Raw genomic sequence first — 23229 nt, 5'->3', positions numbered from 1 at the left:
GTTCTGGCTTCTGAGATTCAGAATATTTTTTTCCTTGTTTTCCTCCTCCAAAAACTAGGTGCGTCTTGTGGTCTGGTGCGTCTTATAGAGGGAAAATACGGTATTTTTTTCCTCCTGCTGTGACAAAAATCTGAAGAACAATGGAAGAGATGTGCAAGAGAGCGCAGGTCTAGGAATCCCCCCTCCAACACAGCAGGAGCAATGACATCATTGCTAGAATGCAAAGATGGAGCCTCCTTGCTTTGGCAAGTGTAGGAGATGATAACAAGATTTTAAAGCTTGTTTATCATAATTAGCCTAGAGGAAGCCAAAGCATGAGGAAAATAACCAGGCAGAGGCTGGATACTTCTTTCCTTTTCTTAGATGGTGCTCCTACCTCAGGTTAGCAGTTAGACTGTTAAAATTTTAAGCAAGATATTTTGCATATCTAGGTGAAATCTAAAGGCTGTGTTTCATCTGGCTAAGTGCCTTTTCTTAAAGCTCAGTATGTTCTGCAGGTTTTAACCTATAGAGTGTGGAGTAAACGGGACTGAGCTCTTGGACATTTACTCCTAAGCGTATCCTAATAAATTGGGCATTATGCTATGCTAGGTTAAGCCCAATGGCCACATTCCTGTCTGTGCAACTTTCTAGGTGCCACATATCAATGGGGGTACAGATCCAGGGAGTGTAAATTTTGAACAGTATGCTGGTTTCTCCACTCATTCGCACACTCTTCCATCCTCTATCCATCCAAGCAAGTAAGAAGCACTGTCAGCTTAAAGACTCAGTCTAGTCTGGCAAAAACACTTGAGGATGCAAAGCACGACTGGTTGGAGGTGCGGCCTAGTGTGTGCAGCCTGGGGCAAGTCTCAAGGACCAAATAGAAGAGGAGGTTCCTCATCCATGTGCTATGCATTATTATTGCTCTGTATATACATATACATATACATATATATATACATATACATATACATATACATATACATATACACATACACAAACATATACAGATGTACATACAAACACAATGTATTAATGCAACTGCCTTCATTTTTTGGACTCTCCTTGGGACAAAGGTCATAGGGGCCGTCATGAGTTCCCGCACTTCCAAATTTACCACCCCACAACTGGTGGAAATAATTACTGTTCTGATCTGTGGTGTCCAAGGACTCCAATGTTCCTGAAAGAAGGTGATTAATCATCAATTTCTCATGCCAGAGAAATGGGATCTGAAGTAGAAAGATGATAATGGAATTGAGGAAAGCATGCCAAGCTATGCCACAGAGTTCTTGCCTACAACTAAAAATATATGGTTTCATCCCTACCTCCTCTTGGCCTTTCTATATGCTGTATGTCTCGGGAAGGACTTGCCAAATGATACTGTGTGATACATTTGGGGATCATTGCTCTCCGGAGGAAACAATAATTACTCTAAACATGAGACAGACGTTGCACCAAGAACAGTGTTGCAATTCCTGTGAATGGATAATTGACCAGCCTCAGGCTTCTCTGTACAATATCTTGCTTGGCTGAGCACAAGGAAGGGTAGCTTAACAGTGTGCAATGGCTCATGCTTTCTATTTTATGGTGCTGTGTGTGTGTTGCAACATTTCTCAGTAGGGGTGCTTGCACCTGCGTTAATTTTCACAAAAGCATCTTTGCTTTGCTATTTATACTCAACTGCTTGTTCCTCCTCAAACAATTTTTTGACAGATACTATTTTATTAAAGTGGAGAGAGGATGAATAATACACAGTGATCATCATCTTGTTTTTTAAGTTGAGTTTTATTAGAGCAGTTTGGAAGGGCACACACTAGTGTATTACTGCATTCCCTGATAATTTTGCATATTTATACTAAATGTCACTTTAATTTTTTTTAAAGGTACGAATGGTCATTGTACTCTTCAGTTGCACAAAGAAATCTAACCTTCAACACATCTTGTTCACAAACTCCCCAGACTGTTTGCATGAATTTATCTGGGTGGTTCTATTGTTACAGATTTAAGAGGGGAAGCAGTAGACTGAGTGAGAAGAGAGTCACTAGCTGCTTGAGAGACTGAAGGGTCTTGCTTTTCTTTCATGTGAACATATCATGCAAATCAATATATTTCAGCCTTTCAACACCCAGGACCCAATCTGGCATATTATACTTGCCTTGAACTTTTTGTCTCACCTAGTGGTTTATCTTGGGACTCTTTGTCTGTCTGTCCTAGTCTTCCTTTTTGTTTTAGCCTTCCCTCTGTCTGCTTGGACTCACAAATTGGTTTTGACAGCACTGAGAGGTTGTCTAAATTAGGGTTTGGTATCCTTGACTGTCATTTGCCTCAATTTCCTCTTCATTTTGAGAGCCAAGAGAATTGGAGGATATAACGGAAGAGAATCATTTCTGTCATGTGCCATGGCAGGGTAAACATAGCATGTAGTGATCTCCGCACACCAAATTTGCTTCCTCCTTATTACTGTCACTACCATCGGCCGTGAGTGTGATTTTGTGCATTAGCGATTCATGGAACCGTGGTGTGAAATTGTGCTAGTCTTACTTTGAAATCCCAAAGTAATCCCATATTTTCCCAAAGAAATGCCATATTTTGCCCAGCAAATATGCACGACCATTTTATTTTACACACTCATTGTCAGTGTGGGGGTGGGGTGGGTGCAGAATCCCCTGAGAATCTTTGCTGCCCTAACTCAACCTCTTCGCCTTCTCTCTGCATGTCTCAGATGCCTCACCCTTGCAGGAATGTCCATGGTGCCATCAGTGCAGGATTTGAGGGGGGGGGTCCATTCAGCAGAATGAGCAGGAGAGGTGGTAGGCTCACCCTTCCTTGCAGGTTTTTAAGCAGAGGTTAGATGGTTGTCTGTCATGTACTAGTTGGGCATTGGACTAGATGACTCAGGGTCATCCAACTCTACAATCCCATGATTCTATGAGAGCTCAGTAGGGTCGGCTTACCATATTTTAAAGTGATTGCACACTGCTATTTCAAGAGGCATAAAACACAGAGTCTAAAATTATCTAACTTCGCCACTGAGTAGCATACTAATATAATATTTCCTCATAAAGACCATGTCTGAATTAGCTCAAAATCAAGTAAACCTTGAAAGTGCATCTAATCTTAGGGGAATAGATCCAATTTATATATCCCCTCAGTGATGTGCTTTCCATGAGAAGCAGGTTTTATACAGCAGGTCTCTGTGGCGTTGTCAAGTTAGATAACATATGAATTCTTTGCTACATTGCTCTGTATCATGGCCCTGGCCTTGAATTGGAGAAGGAGCTACTGCTTTCAACCAGGCTCTTGAGACCAGTTGTCCAGAGCCTACAGAGTCTAGACTTGGACCTTCACAGTTGCTGCTCTGAAACCTGACTTGACAGAGGAATCTAGTGTCTCCTGCAGTATTATACCTGCCCAGTGGGTCAGGTAACACATTGTATCAGGAGGCTACAGAAATGTGAAGAAGCAGTTGTCTTAGGTTGGGCCTGAAAGACCTACAGTCTTGAGTCCAAGGTGGTGGAACTGGAGTGAACTGAAGAAAGAGACTCAAGGCTTCCATTCACCCTTCACCTTTCACCCGTCAGAGCAAGCTGCTTGCTCTGAGCTATCTGTGCTGCTGCTGCTACAGCAGCCGCCTGTCTTCCTGCCTTGACCTCACAGCTACCTGATCTATTCAGGTCAGAACACTCTGCCCCATTATGTGCAATGTACCACACCGATGTCACACCTCCCTGGGGACTGCTGGCGCTGGTGTGGGAACATTCCATGAGACAGTGCAGAGCGAGATGGTAAAAGATTTATGCATGCCTGGCAGTGGTGTGGAGTCTTTGCTGCATCAAAGCAGGTTTTGGGAGGAATTGTATAGAGGTAGGAACATGCAGTTCATATTTCTGATTAAAGCGGTTTGGTGGAATTTAGTTGATTTTTGCATTTAAGGGAGATATCGCCACCACCATGGCACACAGAGACATCTGAATGGCCTGGCAGAAACTAGTCACATCCATCTTAGTGCTGTGGATCTGTCTCTTCTGCATGCATTTTAAGTGGCAGAAGCCTGTGTTAAAGTTGGGTTGCCATGGTTACAGGGGATTCATAGAAATGCCTTGAGGAGCAAAAGAGCTCCAATATGTTGGGACCAGATAACTTTCTTTTATCCCTTTCAGCTTTTGGGCTCTCCCACATTTCCATCTTCCCTTACATTATAGTTGTTGTTGTTGTTGTTGTTGTTGTTGTTGTCGTCGTCGTCATTATTTTCGCTTCAATATCATCCTTTGGTTTACCATACTTGGGAAGGCAGTAATACTATCAACCCTCAAAGGATCAAAAACGAGTATGAAACTGGTTTCAAAGCTATACTGCTTTTATGGAAATCGGGTTTAATACTTGTTAATTCTGACTTGTACATCCTACATTTTAGAGCTTTGGATCAGCAACACTAAAATGGCTCTGTCTTTGTATACTTCCCGGGAATTGTGAGTTTAGTAGGGTTGCCATATTTCAAACAGTGAAAATCCCGACAGAAAGGTTGTTGAGCTTTTTTTTGGCAAACTTGTTGAGCTAAAAAAAATGCCTTTTTGGACCTATTTTTATCGAATAACGGCAAAAATGGCACTGCAGACATGGACTGCAGTGAAGCTACTATTGGCTAAGCAGGCCTAAGTCTGACAAATGAGAAACAAGCTTTTAAAATAGGGTATGAGTTACACTACCCCTTTTTTGCTGGCTTAATTTATCCAGGGTTGCCAGGTCACATGACCAAGTTGAATGGGTTTAGGATCTAGCAGCAATCTCCCATCTCTGGTCCTACCATGCCACACACCCCAGAACAGCCCCTTTTCAGGGCTTACACAAACCTAACATCTGCCAGACTCAGCTCACCCAGCTGAGGGTGAGAGAGTTAAGGCAGAATGGCCTGGCTCGGCTATAGATACACTGGATCCCAACTCACTCATCATGGCATATCTTGCTACTGTGGTCAGAGCACATTATATTCTCCAAGAAATCTACAATTTGCTGTGACATGGAAATCAGCCTGTGTTTGCTACTGTTTACCGTAGCACATACTTTGAATATATAGAACGTATAGGACATTGGTACATAACCTGCATTAATACTGCGTGCATTGTATATTGACTTACCTTGCTCCACAGATGTTCACTCAACAACTTCATCCTGCAGAACTGCCACTGTTCAAGGTACCACATAATACTTGTTGCACACTTGTAAGGAAGCCATCTTTTAGTGTGGCAGCAGCTTCCCTTTGGAACTCTCTCTTAATGGCAGGTGCCTTTGCTACACCGTTTTTGGCACCTGCTTAAAATGTTTCTGGTTAAACAAACCTATCCAGACAAACAGAAGTTCCATTTATTATTTTTAGATACTGTTGATTTTCATAATCTTGTAAAAAAAAATTAATATTTGCATTTAACTGTTTTTATAAGTTTTATTTTATATTGTTTCAAAGAACCTGGGGGAGGGGGGAGAGCGAGAGAGAAATAGCAGTAGCATTTAAAATAGCTTAAAATGTTTCAGGTTAAACAAGCCTATTCAGACATACCGAAGTTCCATGTATTATTATTTTTTAGATACTGTTGATTTTCATAATCTTGTAATTTTTTTAATATTTGCATTTAACTGTTTTTATAAGTTTTATTTTATATTGTTTCAAAGAACCTGGGAGGGAGGGAGGGAGGGAGAGAGAGAGAGAAATAGCAGTAGCAATTAAAATAGCTGTAAAGAGGAAATATAAATTCTATCAACTCCCCAAAAAGTTCTAATGCTTGCAAAAATTAAAGAGCTGTAAAAAGGCAAAACAATACAGCATATTTAATTGAAAATGGTACCCAGCCATGAATATTAAATTGCCCAAGCACTGTAAAATGTTAATGCCCTGCATTACCAGACAGAAAATTATAATGCGATGAAAACGGCAAAGATTTTCAGCTCCTGTTTTGATTGGCTTTACGGCCACATGCCAGAAAGCCTGCAGCTTAATTCTTAATTTTGCTCAACTAATGAGATGAATTTAGCTCACAAAATGTCTCCGGGAATATCATTTCTCACTCTGTTTGTAATAAGATGACGACAGTTTCTTCATCAGATAAGGCCTCATGAAGAGTATGCAAAGGGTGGAGAGTCGTTATAAGCACACATGCTTCCATGAATGATATCCAGAAAATTCACATTGCATTTTGCCTGCTGTAGGCGAGGGATCGGGAGCAGTGGGTAGTTTGTGTGTGCCATGTTTGTAGCAGAACAAAGAAATTCTGCTTAGGAATTTATATTTAAAAAAACGCACTGACAATACAGCTTCCCCACCCCCTTTTTCAGGACTTTTTGGAGGTAGTCCAGGGACTAGTGTGCTGCTGAGATTGTATTGTAACGTTTTGTTGTGCAGCTAGGTCTTTTAAAGTTTTCATTTATTGTCTATATTATATGTGTCGTCGTCATCATCTTTTTTGTAAACTACCTTGGAATCCCAATGGCATGACACGCAGTTTTAAAAACAGAATAAATAAGCAAATACAGTAGTACCTCTGGTTACGTACTTAATTCGTTCCAGAGGTCTGTTCTTAACCTGAAACTGTTCTTAACCTGAAGCACCACTTTAGCTAATGGGGCCTCCTCCTGCTGCTGTGCTGCTGGAGCACAATTTCTGTTCTCATCTTGAAGCAAAGTTCTTAACCCCCGAGGTACTATTTCTGGGTTAGCGGAGTCTGTAACCTGAAGCGTATGTAACCCGAGGTACCACTGTATCTAGGAAGTGGCCCAGGCAAAAGATTGCTGCTCTTCTTTGCTTCTTGTTTGCAAAATAAATGTGGGTTGGCAGGTGGTGGCTTAAATGCGTGAAGGAGCCATCACAGGTCAAGGAACTCAAACATCATCTCTCATTGTTCTGATTACAGTGTTTTCAAACAGAGTTTGTTGCAAATTACCTGGCTTGAGTAATCATATGAGTCTGCTGCAAAGAAACAGGTGTGAGTAATCATATGATGTCCAAGCATATGTGAATCTGCAACCATGGCAGGCCCATGTTCTCTCTATGCTCCACAGAGTGTAAGAAACTCTTTTGGACCTTGGGATCAAGGCCAAGGCCATGGGAGTGGAATCATAAAGCTATTGACAACTATATTAAAGGTATAGATGCCAACTGGTGTGTACTTGGCACAGACTGTCCACAATGAATTAAAAGGAGCTTGCAAAGTGGTATTATTTCACACTGTTATTTACCTAGTGGGGTCAGCAGTCCTTTGACTCAACTCAAGTTGCCCATTTTAGAGGGCTGTCTGATTGCCGGTGAAGCAGGAAACAAAGGACACTCCATGGTGAAAGCGAAGCCATAATATATCCCTGATTTATTAGCAACCTACTATATTATTCCTTTAAGGTGTGAAATCCTGATTTCTTTATCAGGTCCTCTGGCAGATGTTTGGTGAGCGCACACTGCGGTACTCAAATACAGTTTATCAAAATGTGCTGATTTTAGAAGTTTGAGGTAGGAGGGAATTAACAGCGATAAATGTGCACATGAATATTCATTGTAAGCTTGCTGTTTACTATAGCAACCTCAGCAATTTGGCGTGTCTTTATTTTATGCCTCATGCTATTGTTGCTCCTTATAACATGAGTTGCAAATGTGTGGGTGTTAGCAACTGTGGCTGTAACAACTCGTCAATGAAAAGTCAATGGTTTCTTTTAAGCTCGGGATTACAGTCAGTGCATGAACTGTAGGGGAAATATGATGGCCAATTGAAAAGGAGGATGAGGCTACACCTGCTGAATTTTCTCTTCTACACAACTATTAAAGCTGCAGAAGCCATGTCCTCTTTTGCACATGACATGACCATCATATTTGTTAAATTATGGCCCTTCTGGAACCGTCTAACTATGGGAAACCAGCCTCATATATCCAACATGCTGGACTAAATGCATGAAGGGGTTAAAACCATAGAACAAGCTGTCCTGCCAGGCTTAGCTCACATTGGGAGGGAATAAGTAATCAAGCCTTTGTTCCTCAAGTCTACATGTAGACTTTGGTGTGTGAAGTATCTCTGAGCTTCTCCTTCCAGCCACATGGCTCTCACAAGCTGCTCTTTAGTTCCTATAGGAACTTTCACCACTTTGTAACAACTAAGTTTATTGAGTGTGCAACTTTTTTGACTGATTCATGGAATAACTCATTAACTTGACCTTTGAAGCATTTGTAAGTAAATCAATTTTTAACTTACTTAAACATGCAGTCTTTTCCTTTGCTGTGGGGAAGCGGGAAGTTTTAGAACTCAGGTGGTCATATTTTAGAGATCTAATAGCCTATATGTACTTCCATGCTTTACTTTGCTGCATAATTTGTTTTATTTTTTAATCTCTGCTGGGCTTCTCTCACCAAAGAATACTTGCCCAAAACTTGAATCTTGGCTTCCAGGGAATTCTCCTTTCTATATACCTATTCTTTTCTTTGCACCAAGACTAACCACAGTATTTAAAGGGTCCAGGCTCCCTCTGGTCCCCCTATAATTCAAGCACTGATTGCAGTTAATGAAGTTAATGGGCAGATATGTTTATATGGTAGCGGCAAATGCATAACATGGTCACGCCAATGAGTGTAGCATAGCTAGCAAGCCCATCTTGGTGCCATGGATGAGCCTGTCTCCCGTACACCTCATATGGGATGCCAGGATATGCTACTCAGTGCACTAGCACTCCTACAGTTAGTTCAATGTAGTTAACAGATTTATCATATTTAACACCTGTGGCATAATGCATAACCTTATCCTTGGAGCCGGCTTGGCATCATCTATCTGCTGTTTCTCAGGTGCCAAGGAAAATTAAGTCAAAGCAAAGATGGTAGCTTTCTCCTCTTCTTCCTCTGAGACACACAGATGGCACAATGTGCAAATAGCAGTTAATGAGAGTTCTATAATTTTTTTTAAACATCTCGCTATTTACTCAGCAAGCTGCTTGAAATTTTGTGGCGATTTTATTGTCAATAAAAGTCAAAACAAGGCATTAACATATAAGTGAGCATGTATTAACATTAAGGTTAATTGAGGCATGTGTGATTCATTTATAGCACAACAGAGGTTGCTTTCAGTGTGGCCATATAGTTCAACTACTCATTTTTCTGTAATTCTTATGTATAAAATTATACTGTTACAGCATAAAAAATGACTTTTGAAGTACCATGCAGTATATGTTGGCAGATAGATATAACATTTAGTTCCGGGCTTCTTTATTTGTATAAATATTTTTATTGATTTTTCAACAAACTATGAACAGAACTTTAAGTTCTCCCAGTTCCACTCAGAACAAACTACCAATATGTCAAGTTTTGCTGTTAGCTGGTGGGTTTCAATATATTCATTCAAATATTTTATAAAGGGGTATCATATTTCAATAAAATCATCCACATCAGCTGTGTTGTTCAAGTCACGTACCTTTTTTGTCAGTTTTTCAGATAAGGCAGTAGCCCATTTGTTCTGTCGCCATCATGTGATGTGTAGGTGTCAAGTCCTTTGCAGTTCTGTGCTATGAATAGTTGTGCCACCACCAGGAGAAAAGTGACGAGTTCCTTATAAACTAAATCGAGTGGATCTTCAAGTAATATTAATAAACCCAGACTTGGACTATATTGTACATGCTGATTTGTAATATTGCTTATTTCCAAAAATGCTCTTTCCCAGAATGGCTGCACAAGATCACATGAGTACCACATATGGAATAGCATGCGAGCTGCCTTAATCCTCTCCAACACATTGGTGGATATGTTTTACCCGTGCAACTAAATCTTAAAGGTGTTAAATGCCAGCTATAAATTAACTTAAAATAATTCTCTCTTATGCAGGTTGACACTGATCTTAAAAGTTTTTTCCCCCATTAAGTTGTTCCAGTCAGCCTCTTCGATTTTGGTACCTGGGTCTGTTTCCCATAATTGTTTAGTTGCTGAGCATTGTCCAATAGTGGGACAAGAGGTCAAGGCTTCTTGACATGAGTTAGGCCTTGACATCTTACAGTAAAAGGCAGAGAGCAGTAAACATTCCCTGTGACTGAAGTTACCAGAGATGACCAAAGGCCACACCTATGTTAAAAAGAGAGAACCTCAATGATTTTGCTAGGGACTTTGGGTCAGCTAATATGACAAAAATTCCGAATGTCTGGCTAAGAATTGGGGCAAAGGTGCATGATAAAGAACTGTCAATGCCGGGAATGTGTTGAATTTATTAGGGGAGGAGAAACTGTTTGGTCAATCAAGTTAGCGTGTTTAGCATCAATGAATAATAATATTTGGTGTGATGTTGAGGATCTAACAAAGGACTGGTGCACCCTGCTATATTTGAACTGCCCAAGCCGTGAAGCTGGTCTTCCAGCTGTGGAACACATCCTCTTCAACTTTGCTTTGACCTTGTCAGTGTACACTATTGCCGTGTCAAACAAGGTGTGGGAAATACTTTCCATTTTCATGCTAATCAATAAAATGTCTCTGTTAGCGTTGCTATCTACTTGCTACTTGTGTAATGGACTCTGCTTCAGTTGATCTAACACCTACAGATTCAAGGAATTTCTAGTTGACTGTGCACTCCTTATTGCCCGGGAAAACCCAGAACTTACACCACCCAGTAGTTTTAATAGTTGCATACCAGATAAATAGATTTGGGATTGCACATAGGCTCCATTCCATTATGATATCACGTCCTAACACAGCAATCCTCTACGGACTTACCTGAGAGTAAATCATAAGTCAATTGAACTTGCTTCTCAGTAGATTGTGTTGAAAAACTTTTAAATCTTAACAGCCTTTCATTCATTGTTATCTGTGCTGCAATGTTCAATGCGTTTCCATCATTATATATTGGGAGAGCTACATAGAAATAGCTGAAATTGTGAAATGGCAATAGAGGCAACAGTATCCTTGCCTTCTTATTTGTCTGCAACTGATGCTTTATTACTTGGGATGCTACAGAATTCACCTGTATCCAGGCCACTGTAGTGCTTTTGAAGAGAAGACAAGAGTGCAGAAGGCGATGCTCAGAAGGCTGATAATACAATACAGAATCGTTTTTTGAATCCTCATCCTCCTCATCAACTTTCATTTAGAAAAAACAATATCTAGTGGGTCCTGCACCAAAACAAAATAACAAAAGTCCTTGTCCCTAGGCTCACAATTATAAAGCAAGACAAAAGTAAGGACGGTTAGAGAGAAAAGGGAAAAACAGCAAACTAGCTGGGGAAGTAAGCAAAAGAAGGAAAAAGTGTTTAATACAATCATTTACAAAGTTGTGGGGCAGAATTTTTAAAAACCAAATAGAACATCAGCACAAAAATGCAACGAATAAAAGACAGATTCCTTAAACTGAGGCAATGGTTTGGTGCTCATGATACAATAAGCCATATTACGGCTGTCCAGGACCGTGGAAACTTTTGAGCTTCTAGAGAGGAGCTTGGAGTTCCTCCTTCATCTTGTTGACTCCCATGCTGTGCTGGACTAAGTCAAAGTTTGACTTATCATATCATATGAACTTGGGCTTAAGCTCTTTATCCTCACTATCCATGAGTTGTAGTGATGGTTTGTTCTTGATGAGCGCTTTACCATAAGCCCAGGTGTGAACGGCATCTGAAATGGGGACTGGGAAGGGATGAACAGGTGGAGGGCAGCAGCAGCTCAGAACTAGTGCTGAGAAGTTCTGGGAAGCGAAGAGGAGGCCAAGGTTTGCATGCTCAGTAATGGCTGATGCTGGGAAGGGGTGGAAAGAAAGGAGGGAGGAAGAGGCCAGAAATGAGCAGCTCAGGAAGTCCCAGGGCAGGCTCATCATTTCTGAGAAAGGAGGAAGCTCTCATTGTGAGAGCAAGAGGTTTTGCATCTCTCTGGTTTCCAGCCAGTGCTCCATATGCAATATTTTAGGTGGTTTCAGAACTATGACACTCGCTTCTCCCCACCGGTGGTTTGGGTCAAATTCTGCTTCCTTGACCCTGTAACTCAGCGGTTCTCAACCTGTGGGTCCCCAGATGTTGTAGGACTACAACTCCCATCATCCCTGAGCTCTGGCCTTGCTAGCTAGGGGTGATGGGAGTTGTAGTTCAACAACATCTGGGGACCCACAGGTTGAGAAAGGCTGCTGTAACTGTTTGTGGTTTATTATAGTTATTTATTTATTTATTTATTTATTTATTTTATTTATTTATTTTATTTTCCTAATTTCATTAGTGCCAGGCCAGGAGTAAGGAACTTGTGGTCCTCCGGACATGTCTAAACTTGCAACTTCCATTACACTCAACTGTTGTTGTTTAGTCGTCTAGTCGTGTCTGACTCTTCGTGACCCCATGGACTAGAGCACACTAGGCACTCCTGTCTTCCACTGCCTCCCGCAGTTTGGTCAGACTCATGCTGGTAGCTTCGAGAACACTGGCCAATCTTCTCGCCCTCTGTCGTCCCCTTCTCCTTGTGCCCTCCATCTTTCCCAACATCAGGGTCTTTTCCAGGGTGTCTTCTCTTCTCATGAGGTGGCCAAAATTGGAGCCTCAACTTCACGATCTGTCCTTCCAGTGAGCACTCAGGGCTGATTTCCTTCAAAAGGGAGAGGTTTGATCTTCTTGCAGTCCATGGGACTCTCAAGAGTCTCCTCCAACACCATAATTCAAAAGCATCAATTCTTTGACGATCAGCCTTCTTTATGGTCCAGCTCTCACTTCCATACACCACTACTGGGAAAACCATAGCCTGGTCAATAGGTAGAGCCCAGCAGCATATGAGGGGGGCAAGGAGCACTGCTTCCCCTTCACTCTACTAAGACTGCCGTCCTAAACACACCTACTAGGGAAGAAGCCCCACTGTGCTCAGCCCCACTTTTGAGTAAACCTTTACAGGATTGTGCTGTAAATCCTGTATCTTTCCCTTTGTCACAAAGCAGCATTCCACTCAGCAAGCCTTTTAACCCTAATTGCAAAGGAGGAGACAAAAGATATTGCTCCTAAGAACCAATTTCTTCTCACTGTCAGGGTTCTTTGCTCTGCTGCCAATTCTGTCGCTTTCGATTTGAGCCTTTGCCTTCCCACTTATCTATCTACCAGGCTGGAGCATGAGGGAAGCTACCACCCCAAAAGTAAGAGTGATTTCATTTGATCCCACAGGCAACACTGTCAGCACTTAACTCCACAATGGACTTCATCTATGAGGTAGACATTAAACTCAAGAAGACAACATTTTAAGCTCTTAGTAAGGTCATTGTCAGAACAGTCCTAGGGAGGCGGGTGGGAGGAAGAACCTGTGGCAGAGGAACTACTACTTCCTACTAGACTCACATCCCACACCCGTGGTGCCAGATAGAGGGGGCTTCAGCTCCCCCAATACTGAGGGGGGCCATTCCCCCACCTCCGGGGGCCCTCCATGCGCCCTGGCCTCTACCTGGCAGCCCAGGAGCCATACGGGGGCTGGGGCTGGGACAAGCAAGCGTGGAGATCATCCTCTGCATGTCCTGCCCCCACTGGGCAGCATTACATGACCACACCCCCTCAATGACTAGTCGGCACCCCTGTCCTACACAGAGATTGGCAGTTGCCCCTTTCATCTCCAGCAGACGTAAAACTTTCTCCCTCCCATTCGTTTTCAACAGTCGGAGAGTGTTGGTCATGGAGCTTTTTGTCACCACCATGAGAGGGCCTTTAGCGGTGAACCTCATTCTCTAACCTCAGAGATGGAGTCCACAAGAGCCAACAGCCCCTCAGTGCCCTTTCTGCATGCTAATATTGGCTACATAGCTGTGTCTCTAAATCAGGCTTCCTCAACCTCTGCCCTCCAGATGTTTTTGGCCTACAACTCCCATGATCCCTAGCTAACAGGACCAGTGGTCAGGGATGATGAGAACTGTAGTCTCAAAACATCTGGAGGGCCGAAGCTGAGGAAGCCTGCTCTAAATGCAGGACTTCACTCACCCACCCACAAATTCCCAGTACAGTGGTACCTCAGGTTACATACGCTTCAGGTTACATATGCTTCAGGTTACATACTCCGCTAACCCAGAAATAGTGCTTCAGGTTAAGAACTTTGCTTCAGGTTGAGAACAGAAATCGTGCTCCAGCGGCGTGGCAGCATCACGAGGCCCCATTAGCTAAAGTGGTGCTTCAGGTTAAGAACAGTTTCAGGTTAAGTACGGACCTCCGGAATGAATTAAGTACTTAATCTGAGGTACCACTGTACGTGCCTCCCTGTCAGGATTGCAACTGTGGGATTAGGATGAACCGGATGGGGCCCACTGGGTCTACATTGTGCAAAGCAAAAAAGAAACGAAACAGCTCCCATTGAAGTTTTCTTCCTGCCTCTCTGCTTACATAAAAGAAAATCTTACCTGGTACAGTAGGCTGGTTTCTATGCACACTCACTCACCTATCCCTCCCTTTCCTCCATAGAGACATGCAAAAGGCATCATCAGAGTTCAAGGACAAATTCCAGCCAGGCCAAAACACTCAGATAAGTTGTGAAGTAGGGCTGCCGATGGTTATGGCCTGAGTAGAGAGGCTGTGGGACAAGGGAGGGAGTGTAGCCTGTGGAGAGTCAAAATGGCCAGAGAGAAAGGCCTGGAGGGCCATAAGTGACCCCCAAGCCTGAGATTCCCTAACCCTGACCAGGTATATCACTGTCATAGCTTTATATTGATGTTTCTTGAAGGCAGCCAGTCTTCTTGTTTCTGTTTGTCCCACCATGGACCATGTGGTATGTGAGAAATGGACCCAAGTGAGAAAGGGCCTTAGCTCAGGGCAGAGGTGCCAGTTTGTGAGGACGATGTGGGGGGCAATGGTGTACACATGACATTGCTGTCCTGGCATCATGCATTTCTGGGGCTGAGCCATACGTGGTGGTCACGTGTCGCCAGCGGTGGCCCCTTCACTACGTCCTGGCACCGCCATTGGCGGAAGGCTGCTGCAGCCTTCCTTCTCCTCTACTGTGCTTTTTGGACATTGGGCAGCTGGCCATCACTCCAAAAATATTCAGGGGGTTGAAAGTTCTTGGGCCCCAGAAGCCGGTGCCTCTGTGGTAGGGCATCTGCACTTCATGTAGGACAGATCCCAGGTTCAGTCCCTGGTATCTCTAGGTTGGCCTGGGCCTGGAGGGCACCTGAAGTCAGTGTAGGCCGTACTGAGGAACATGGACCATTGATCTGACTTGGTATAAGGCAACTTCCTAGCTTCTAATGCAATACCAAAAGTCATAATTATTTGCTGTAGTTCTTTCTCTTTCCTCTCCTTACTTGGCTCTTTTCCTCTTAATCATGAATTTTCAACATATAATTATAATTATTTATACATATAATTAGAATTATATACTGGCAATGGTTGCAACCAGAAATCAGGTGCTTTGTTTTTCAGTGATCAAGAGTGGAAAGGAAGGATGAAGCATTGCTACAAATATATTTGTTCCTCCTATAAGCTAGTCTTTTTTGCCGCTCACTTCCTAGTAAGTAGAGCTATAACGCTTGCTATATGGAATCTTGTTTTGTAGGATGGAAGAAGGAGAAGGACTACAGCAAACACAAATAGTGGTATGTAATTCTTTATTTTATTGATTTTTTTTCTTCTTTCATCCCTCTTATTTTTTTCTTTAGCATCATAACAGTGTGTTGAATACGGTCATTATTCACGATTTTACTTCCATAAAACTAAATACACAGAAATGTTATCACAAATAACATCTGAAATGGGGCTAAATTCCAAAACAAAACGGGAAGGAAAAATCCATATACACTTTCATTTTTCTGTGCAATATTTGACACTGCTCCATGTGGATTTTATGTTATTCCAGATATGTGTGTGTGTACATAGATATATATATATATCTGTGTGTGTGTGTGTGTGTGTGTGACCTCCAGCGATCCAATAGTAAATATTATAAATAAATACAATAACATTTCCCATAGACTTTTAAAATGCATAATCTTAATAGGTTCTTAACCGATAATCCACTGTGACTCTTTTCCTTTTCCGAAACATTTTCACTGAAATTTGTACTGTAAGTAGCAAGTTATTCATAAAGTACTGAGTAGCATCCCCCCCCCCCCAATTTGTGCACATAACCCTAGCGATAGGGTCTCTGGTTTCGGTGGCAATATTACATTGTAATTTCTTTAAGTTTACAGAATATTTGCAAATACCTCACTCTCCTATTGCCGGGGGTGGGGGGGCATGCACCTTCTGTTTTCCTTCGTTGATACCACCTATCGTCTGGTAACTGTAAAGCATTGAAGCATTTGTGGGAAATGCCATCCATCCAAGCGCACGCTGCTACTTGCTTTCGACTTGTGGTTCTGAACAGGCAGCCCAATTCATGAAAAAAACCATGAAAACGTCAGGCAGGGACCCAGAGGCTTAAGTTCAAATCTCGGTTTCTGAAATCTAAGAGTACCGCTGTCATAATCGCATGCTTTGTTGAGGCTCTGCCTTATGAAAACAAATATAAAATAAATAGTGGATAGTGTTGAACTGTGACCAGGGAAACTGGGGTTTGAATATGCACTCAGCCAATAAGCTGGGTGACCTTGGGCCAGTCGCCCTCTTTTAGCCTAACCCACCTCACAAGGTTGTTGTGAGGATGAAATGGGGAGGAGGAGAACCATCTTCCCTATCTTGAGCTCCTTGGAAGATAACAGTAGTATATAAATTCATAAATAAAATAAAATATGAAAAAGTAGCAGGTTTTTCTGGTATCTGGCTGTTGGGTATAAAAGGGCATTGTTTCTATTTTTAACTGTTTAAAGGTAAAGGAACCCCTGACCATTAGGTCCAGTCATGACCGACTCTGGGGTTGTGGCGCTCATCTCGCTTTATTGGCCGAGGGAGCAGGCATACAGCAAGGGAGCAGGTCATGTGGCCAGCATGACTAAGCCGCTTCTGGCGAACCAGAGCAGCGCACGGAAACGCCGTTCACCTTCCCGCCAGAGCAGTACCTATTTATCTAATTGCCTTTGATGTGCTTTTGAACTGCTAGGCTGGCAGGAGCTGAGACCGAGCAACGGGAGCTCACCCCGTCGCAGGGATTTGAACCGCCGACCTTCTGATCAGCAAGTCCTAGGCTCTGTGGTTTAACCCACAGTGCCACCCCTGTCCTTTTATAACTGTTTGGGACACAGCAAATTCAATCAGGTCTTGCTAGTAGTGTTAATGTATTTTATATCTAGTGTTTCCTCTGCTGTGGTGAATTTTTGGTCCCGTCCCCCCCCCCTTTGACATACTGCATTGAAAGCTCCACGTACCGAAAACGATGTATTAAAGGTACTGTGTGAAGGCTTACTTTTCTATTAATTTAAGTGAGTTCATTTTTTTCCAGTACTAAAACATTTGCCACTTCATTAGTTGCAATCATCATTCCACAGAACGTTTTTCTGGCTCCCTTGGAGACGTTCCTTGAGGATTCCAAAGTATTCCTGCCATGAGGCCTGGCAACCTTTGCCCCAAATTTATTTTAATAACATAATCATTCTGCAGGATAAGTAATGCATTTGATTATCCTTGGCTAATTAAGGCGTAATACTTTTACAGCCATATTTCTTTCCAGTAGAATTAAGGAATGAGTTAATTACTTTTGTTCTCCATTTACTGCATTACAATACACACACACACACCGATCATTTTACTATGTAGAGAAGTATAGTCTTGAAAAATGCATATACCTATGCTTGCTAAGGAGTCGAGGCAAAAAACAACACATTGCTTTTTTAAAATAATAGTCTTAGCGGAATTATATCAAGGTGAATCCCACTAATTTTGACATATTTGCTAAGAGTGAAACCATAGACCAGCAGTCCTTGCTGGTGGTCATTTCTGCAAATTAAAAACAACAATTTTATTATGGCCTTTAAGGTTCTTTTGGACTGATTTAAAAAAAAAACCTTGGAAGTTGAACAGAAATGAAAATTCTATTTTAAAATGTCACATGTATGAGTCTCTTAATGAAAAGCAACTGAAGCCAAGCGCTTTCTGAAACTATCAACAATTTTATACTTTTGATAATCAGTGCACAGGAATGATTTAACCCAAAGGGTTTATCAGTGCTTAAAAGGCTGACCTTTAAAATCTGTCGTTTCCATGGGAGCTGACCATGTTTAGTGCCTACTGACTCTAAGCGGAGCTGCAGATGTTTACCCCTCTTCGAAAATAAGCCTATTGCAGTTATTTTTATTTCTCAGCAGAATTTCTGCTCAAGCAACCAAAGTTCCAGTGGCAGATGGTGGTTTCAACCTTGCACACACTGAATACGTATTCAAGGATACGAACAGTGTTTCTATGGTAATGGGAGGCTCAACATCTCAATGTGTATTATGTTCAAATTTCCTATAAATACATGCTGCATTTATTAAAACTGGATCTATAATCTCACGATGTTTTTAATGCAAATCATTCATGCCTTCTGCCCTCTATCCATGTCGAAAGAGAAGCTCTGTTTTTCCTTGTATTCATTCGTGGTGTGTAGCAATACTGGCTGTGTTGGCCTCTGACAATTAACTTCTAAGAATGAACTAGATGGCAATGCAGTGGACATTCTGGTGCTGGGAGAGCTGTCTTTCAGCAGGGAAAGGCAGCTACTCACCACTGCCACTGGCAGAACCTGACTATGCTCTGCTAAGGATGTGTTGTGCAAATATGCATTATCTTCTGTTTCTGATGCAAAACACACATATGCCTGGTTGCAGATGAATTCCAGTCGGGCAGCAGCTTTGAGACTACACAACTTCAGAGGGAAAGCAGAGAGTGGAGGCTTATGCAGGATTCGAATCTGCCTTATATTGCTATCTTTGCTTTTGAATGAAGAATACAATATGGAATAAAAGCAGCCATGGGTAATATGCATGCAATGTGTGACGGTTCTGCATGGAATGAACTCTATATCTGCTCCTGCACATGCATTACCAGCATGTGGGAGGGCAGAGGTATCCAAGAAAATAAAGGGGTGGATTTTAGACATTCCTATCATTACAACAAGATGAAATAAATGCCCCTAAAAAGCAGAAATAACTGGGGGTCTATATGGGTGCTGTTCACATACAAAAATGTTGCACAACTTCACAATTTAATGCAATTTTGTCCTCTGCTTGGGCCAGATTTTCCCCAATCCAGCCTAGCTCTTGGATGGGAGCAAAGGCACACATGCCTCTACACTGTCCTGTCTGTACATGAGGGACTGAGTGCCTGAATACCTTCTAGGAATGTAGGATTCAACACACATAAGCACTGATTTCATCATTTTAATTATGAAATCAACTACAGTTGATTTCACCTATGTGTGTTGCTGGACAATCCAGCGTTCGAAACTCCCACTGTTCTAGGCGCATTTTGCGACCGGGAATTTCATTAGTGTGAGCAGTTTCTGAGGTCTTGGTGCAGTACTGCGCCTAAGATTTCAGATCAAAACTTCAGACTAGAAGAAAAGGAGGACCTTTTTCTGCCTCCCCACTTCCAGCTATTCTCTGAAGACTGGGGAAGAGACCCTTTTAAGAATATTAGCGGGGTGGGCAGGGGAAGGACTAAACCATGTGAAAAATGAACATAATATTTTAGCTGCTGTTCATTCATTTTTAGCTTTGTATTCTTTATATATATACATATCGCCTAGACATTCTGTTGTTGTGCCCATAACTTAGGATTAAGGTGCCATTTAACTCCTGACTTTCATATCTCAGCTGGTAACACTGGAACAATCCATGTTGACAGATGGGGACAGCCCACCATATAGACAGGAAGAAGCTGAACTCACTTGCTGCCATCAATGAACTGGGCTGGGTTAGAGGAGAAATGTCCCGTCCCATCCTGCCCCTTCTAGACTGTTCTTGCATGTATACTGAATTAGTGAATTCACACAACCATATATAAGATTTGAGTACTCATCACTTGAGTACTCAACATGTTTGGGATTGTGTGAACCCAGTCAAAAAGCATGAGTTTGCAGTAATTTGAAAGCTCTGTCTGTGGTGGTTGATCTGTGATGGTTCAAGGATATTAACAAACCTGCATAGCTTCCAGGGGTTTGATGGGGAAGGGAAGGGAGAGGGGGAATAGTTGGCTTTTGCTTTGCTTCATTTAAAATCTTGGTTAAGCACGATCCTACCTTCTGTAACAATTTTGGTTTTTCCTTATTTTTGATCTTTAAACTTATATATAATAAAAAGTACTGGTGTATTACATAGCATTGATACTGCACGTCAGATCCATCATCAGTTTACCAGTGTATGTATCTTTTTGAATATACTGCCTTGGCGTTCCTCATTTTTAAGGTGCTACTTTTTCAGCCAAGATCACAACACCACAACTTGTGTCCCACCATGAGAATGCAGCCTACCAGCCATGTGCAGTAGGGCTAATTGAGAGCTCAGCAAGCATGCTATGCTGCTTGCCTGGAACTGCAGGGGGGAGCATTCTCAAGCACTTGGCAGTGTATGAGCGGTGGTCTGCCCTCTGAATGGTAGGCCATACTATCTACAGGCTTGTTTCTGACCTAAGTGTAAGACATTGGAAGGTTCCATAAGGAACTATAATGCTAATTTATATGAGGTTGAAGATGACTGAAGGATTGTTTTTATGGAGGACTGAGGACCCATGCTGTCTGTGAGGTTTGCGGGGGCGGTTTTTTTTGTTCTTGTTCAAAACAATATTTGAGGGTTATCTGAAGAGTCAGGGATACTCTCAGCTTCTCCATTGTGAACAGAGATTATTTTGGGATTTGTGAATGTATAAATGGTGTAGAGAACTGGACCATCTCAAAGTATCCACACTTCCCAAGAGTAAAGCGGAAGAACCCCCAGGAGTAAAGCAGTGTAGATGGAACATATGGTTACTAAATCCTACAGTAACATTATTACAAGTTCAGGCCAAAATATGGATAATAGAATGATAGACAGGACAAGTATAAGCTGCACAAAATGTCACAGCGTATCCTCCCAGGAGCATAGAAGAATTCCACCCACCTATCTTGTAATACTACATGCGAAATCGATTCCAGAATTTAGTTTTTCTTGATGAGTGATATTTTGAATTGTTTACAGCAAGGAAAAAGAAGCTTTTTTGCTCCATATTCTAGATCCTTATTAGGATTTGCCTCACAGGCCAAATCTGGCCTGTGGGCAAGTCTGCCCACCTGTCAATCACCTGACATTAAAGGTAAAGGGTAAAGGGACCCCTGACCATTAGGTCCAGTTGTGGCCAACTCTGGGGTTGTGGCGCTCATCTCGCTTTATTGGCCGAGAGAGCCACCGTACAGCTTCCGGGTCATGTGGCTAGCATGACTAAGCCACTTCTGATGAACCAGAGCAGCGCACGGAAACGCCGTTTACCTTTCCGCCAGAGTGGTACCTATTTATCTACTTGCACTTTGACATGCTTTCAAACTGCTAGGTTGGCAGGAGCAGGGACTGAGCAACAGGAGCTCACCCCATCGCAGGGATTCAAACTGCTGACCTTCTGATCGGCAAGCCCTAGGCTCTGTGGTTTAACCCATAGTGCCACCCACATCCCTCACCTGACTTTACAAGGGCGTTAAGTGATTTAGTGCTTTGGAGTCCTGAAGTTGGGGCTCTGCTAAAATAGGTGGAGGGGGGACTTTGTTTCACTGCAAACCTGGGTCACCAGGGAGCACGATTTCTGTTTCGTCATTTCCATGGATTGTTAACCACCTTAAGTGCAATAATGTAGAAAAGTAGTACACGACTTTAAAAGGGCATGATGATGTTTGAGGTTCAAGCAGACCAATTCACACTCCTATACCTCCAACTTTCTGCTTTTCTTTTCCAACCAATGTTTAATATTCTTGATGACCATGGGCAATGCTTGGTCTATTTTTTTCTCTCCTTTATTATTATTTTTTAATAATGTGTTTGTGTTTTTCTTTTTTCTTGTCTAAAATGAAACATCATGCACTTCAGGTCACTGGCTTAAGCCACATTTTAATCCTCATTTTTGGAACCTGACCTACTTTGCTGCAATTCATCTCGCAGCATCTAGACTGGTATGTGTCATAGTGAGAGTGCAGTTACTGTGAGAAAGGATTTGGGTGACACTCTTTGGTAGTGGGGACGAAGCAATTTATGCTGCAACACCTCTCCACACCTTTTCACAGAGACTGTCTCAAAGGACTGTCTGCCTTTGTATTACCAGTTCTATCAGCTGTCATTTTTAAAATGGTGAAATGTTGTTTGTTTTTTTAAATGATGTTCAAGGTTTTACGTCTTTCTCTCTCTAAAGCTATTAAATACTTGCTTTCCATCTACTGAGTGGGGAGGAAAGCGAGAGGCAGAATATGTTTTCTTGTGGAAGCAGAAGTTTCGCTTCTTACTATTTTAGTTGAAATTAATAGTGTGTAGGAAATAGCTACATGATTTGAATAAACACAAGCATTTCCAATGACAGCATTTCAACATATGCATATTTCATGAATATATACATAGTGAATCATATTTCATTCTAATATGAAGTTTTGGTTTTTATCCAGCATATTTTGTAAAAATTTCTGAAGGAAGCAATTCAATTTGTATGTGAGCCAGTTGTAGATAGGTTTTCCTCCCTAAGCTGAGTTTTGAGTATTAAAACATTGAATATTCATTCCGTGGTGGGGTGGGGATTACCGCTAAATCAAATGAAGTCAGGAAATTAACCCACCATTTCTAGTTACAGGTAGGTAGCCGTGTTGGTCTGCTGTAGTTGGGGGGGAAAAAATTCCTTCCAGTAGCACCTTAGAGACCAACTAAGTTTGTTATTGGTATGAGATCTTGTGTGCATGCACACTTCTTCAGATACCCAATATTTCTGACACTCTGTTTGTTTTCAGTGTTGAGTGCAGAGGAGGACTGGAGTCTTCTGTCACTAGTCCATCAGTCCACTCTCTTCCCTGCATGAAATTTCTTGCAATTTATTGCTACTAGGCTTGTCCTCAAAATATGAATCTGAAGTAAACATTTCCAGGGTGGTTTACGCAATGAACGCAAAACAGAAATGACAACCCAGTTACAGAATTACAATAAATAACAAAAGGAGCAGCTAAAACAGTGGCAATTAAAACTGTTCCCGTTGTGGCTTAAAAGCCTGGGGAAATAAATAAATAAATAAACTGGCAATGGACCAGGCAATGCAACTGAGGAGACTTGCTCTCGATTCACCACCTACCTCACTTGAAATTATTGAGACACATGAAGGAGGGCCTCTGAGGATGACCTTAATGTACAGGCAGGTTTGTTTTGGATTTGATGGTCCTCCTGTTGGAATAGAATCATATATCGCGTATAG

The 23229-nt window shown here is 42.0% G+C and overlaps 1 protein-coding gene across 3 annotated transcripts in view; it reads left to right on the top strand.

The window, feature by feature from the left end:
- The window catches only part of FGF14 (fibroblast growth factor 14), a 295007-nt gene that overhangs the window by 143575 nt on the left and 128203 nt on the right, over positions 1 to 23229 (top strand). For 2 of the 3 annotated variants that reach the window (XM_083501380.1, XM_083501379.1), the window contains exon 2: positions 15467 to 15506. The exons of the other annotated variant lie outside the window; for it this stretch is intronic. Coding sequence is in view for 1 of the 2 variants with exons in the window: in XM_083501379.1 (XP_083357505.1) it covers positions 15467 to 15506 (40 nt within the window). In the remaining variant the exon portion in view is untranslated. The remainder of the gene's footprint in view (positions 1 to 15466; positions 15507 to 23229) is intronic. 3 annotated transcript variants of the gene reach the window in all.

Source organism: Podarcis liolepis, assembly GCF_965112155.1.
Source record: "Podarcis liolepis genome assembly, chromosome: 4".
Taxonomy (NCBI): Eukaryota; Metazoa; Chordata; class Lepidosauria; order Squamata; family Lacertidae; genus Podarcis; species Podarcis liolepis.
This window is presented reverse-complemented; position numbering and strand designations above follow the sequence as displayed.